Source organism: Pteropus vampyrus, unplaced genomic scaffold (assembly GCF_000151845.1).
Source record: "Pteropus vampyrus isolate Shadow unplaced genomic scaffold, Pvam_2.0 Scaffold672, whole genome shotgun sequence".
Classification (NCBI taxonomy): domain Eukaryota; kingdom Metazoa; phylum Chordata; class Mammalia; order Chiroptera; family Pteropodidae; genus Pteropus; species Pteropus vampyrus.
The window spans coordinates 8,252-10,012 of record NW_011889453.1 but is presented as its reverse complement, the minus strand read 5'-3'; the positions used below and the strand labels follow the sequence as shown (position 1 = coordinate 10,012).

Below are 1,761 nucleotides of genomic sequence, written 5' to 3'. Positions count from 1 at the left end.
TAGTTTTAACTCATATTGCGGCTTTAGCGATTGAAGTTTTTCCTTTCTCCTGTACAATCTTCTGGCTCGGCTGATCACGCTCCTCTCTTCAAATTTCCTCTTCTGATTTTCTTCAATTGCTCCGCCCGATCGTTTAGCCTTTCCTCGGTGTCCTTGTAGACGGCGTCAGAAAAGTGAGTCCCTTCATTTCCCTGCACCATCTTGTCTATCAGCCCCACCAGCTCGTGCACTTGAGCATCCTTCTCAGCCGTGCCTGGCTCCCCGTGGTTAGAGAAGGCGCAGTAGTGGTCCCCGCACTCTGCCAGGATGTTTTTCAGGTCCACGTCCGCACCGTCTGTGAAGTCACTCAGCCTCTGACCCTCCAGACCATCTTTGTGAGTGAACGAGACCATCACGTGCTTCATGGCCGACTCCCCAAAGATGGCCTTGACCAACGCAACGGTTTTCTGCTCTTCGTCCTGAGGACGTGCAAATATTTACATGAACATTGCCCATATTATGTTGTTAGAATTGAACTGTGCTTTCCAGACCAGCCTTGAAAACTAGCTGAGTGGACAAACCAGTTCAGTGACACAAATGAAGTTTAATCTTATCTTTGACATGGATTTGATCTGGGCCATTTCTTGCTAATGCCTTTAGGCATCAAAAACGCTCTTCCCCGAAATGGATATGAGGTAACTTCTAACCAATTTCCTATTGTTCGGGAAAATTCTAACGCGATAACCCATCACTATGAAGACTAAAGGGTCACTGTTTTCTTGCCGCGTGAGCTACTTTATCCCAGTGCCCCCTTGAGCCTCGCTCCGTACTTTGGTTTGAGCCCTCAGTTTGCAAACCATCTCGTTGGTGTGTGCACAAGAAACCTTCACTAATCACTACGTGGGCGCTACGTTGGTTTTGCTTCTGTCGTTTCTAAACTTGTAGACGACTTCTGAGGAATCCCGGTGGAAGCAGTGAGCCTCCTTTCCTATAAAAGAATGCTCATTCAGAATCAACAGTCTGGACACATATAGAAAGAAGTCCACGACTGCATGGAGGAAGGTGCACGGCCGTATCGCATGTCTGCAGCCAACCCACCATGCGCTGAGAGATGCGAAAACTGTGTTTAAACCGGTATCCGCCACACAGACCAGCTAGTCTTACTTCCTCAAGCTGCACAGAAAAGGGAAGGTAGACTGGATGTCGTTATCTTAGAAATACTTTCATACCTAGAAACAATAATGGGTCTCTTATGATTTATAACATGAAGTGTCGGAAGGAAGTTCAACAGTCGTCTGGCTCAGTATTTTCGAAGATCGTTCTGCATGGATTGGATGAGGAAATGGATCTGCTCACCATGTCTTAATCCTAAATTATACGTCTCTATTGTAGGTAAATATCGTCTATCAATAGTGATCCCAGTGGAGACATAAAAATTGAAATAGGCCGAAGACCGTGGAAGAAATTATAGAGGGAATAGTCAAGGAGCTCCCCACAGAGCAGTATCAGTCCCAGATGGCTTCACAGGAACATTCTTTGAAACCTCAGTGATCGGAGAATCCCAAAGCTACTTAGATTCTCCCGGAATATAGGGAAAGGAGGTAAACTGGAATTTTTTTTCTAAGAAGTGAATGTAACTTTGAGGTGACAGAGATTGCACCCAAAAAGGCCAAAAACCAAAAACCAAAAAACAAAAAGCAAAAAACAAAAAAACTAGAGATGAATCTCACTTACAAATATCAATACGAACTCCTGATAAAATATTGGCAAAGCAGAATTCAA

The 1,761-nt window shown here is 44.6% G+C and overlaps 1 protein-coding gene across 1 annotated transcript; it reads right to left on the bottom strand.

Annotated features, from left to right (window-relative positions):
* Positions 1 to 74: 74 nt before the first annotated feature.
* Positions 75 to 458, bottom strand: LOC105309114 (GTPase IMAP family member 7; the record flags this gene model as incomplete). The annotated part of the gene is made up of 1 exon (XM_011385208.1): positions 75 to 458. A coding segment is annotated over one exon (384 nt), but the record flags the coding sequence as incomplete, so codon positions are not given.
* Between the last annotated feature and the right edge of the window lie 1,303 nt (positions 459 to 1,761).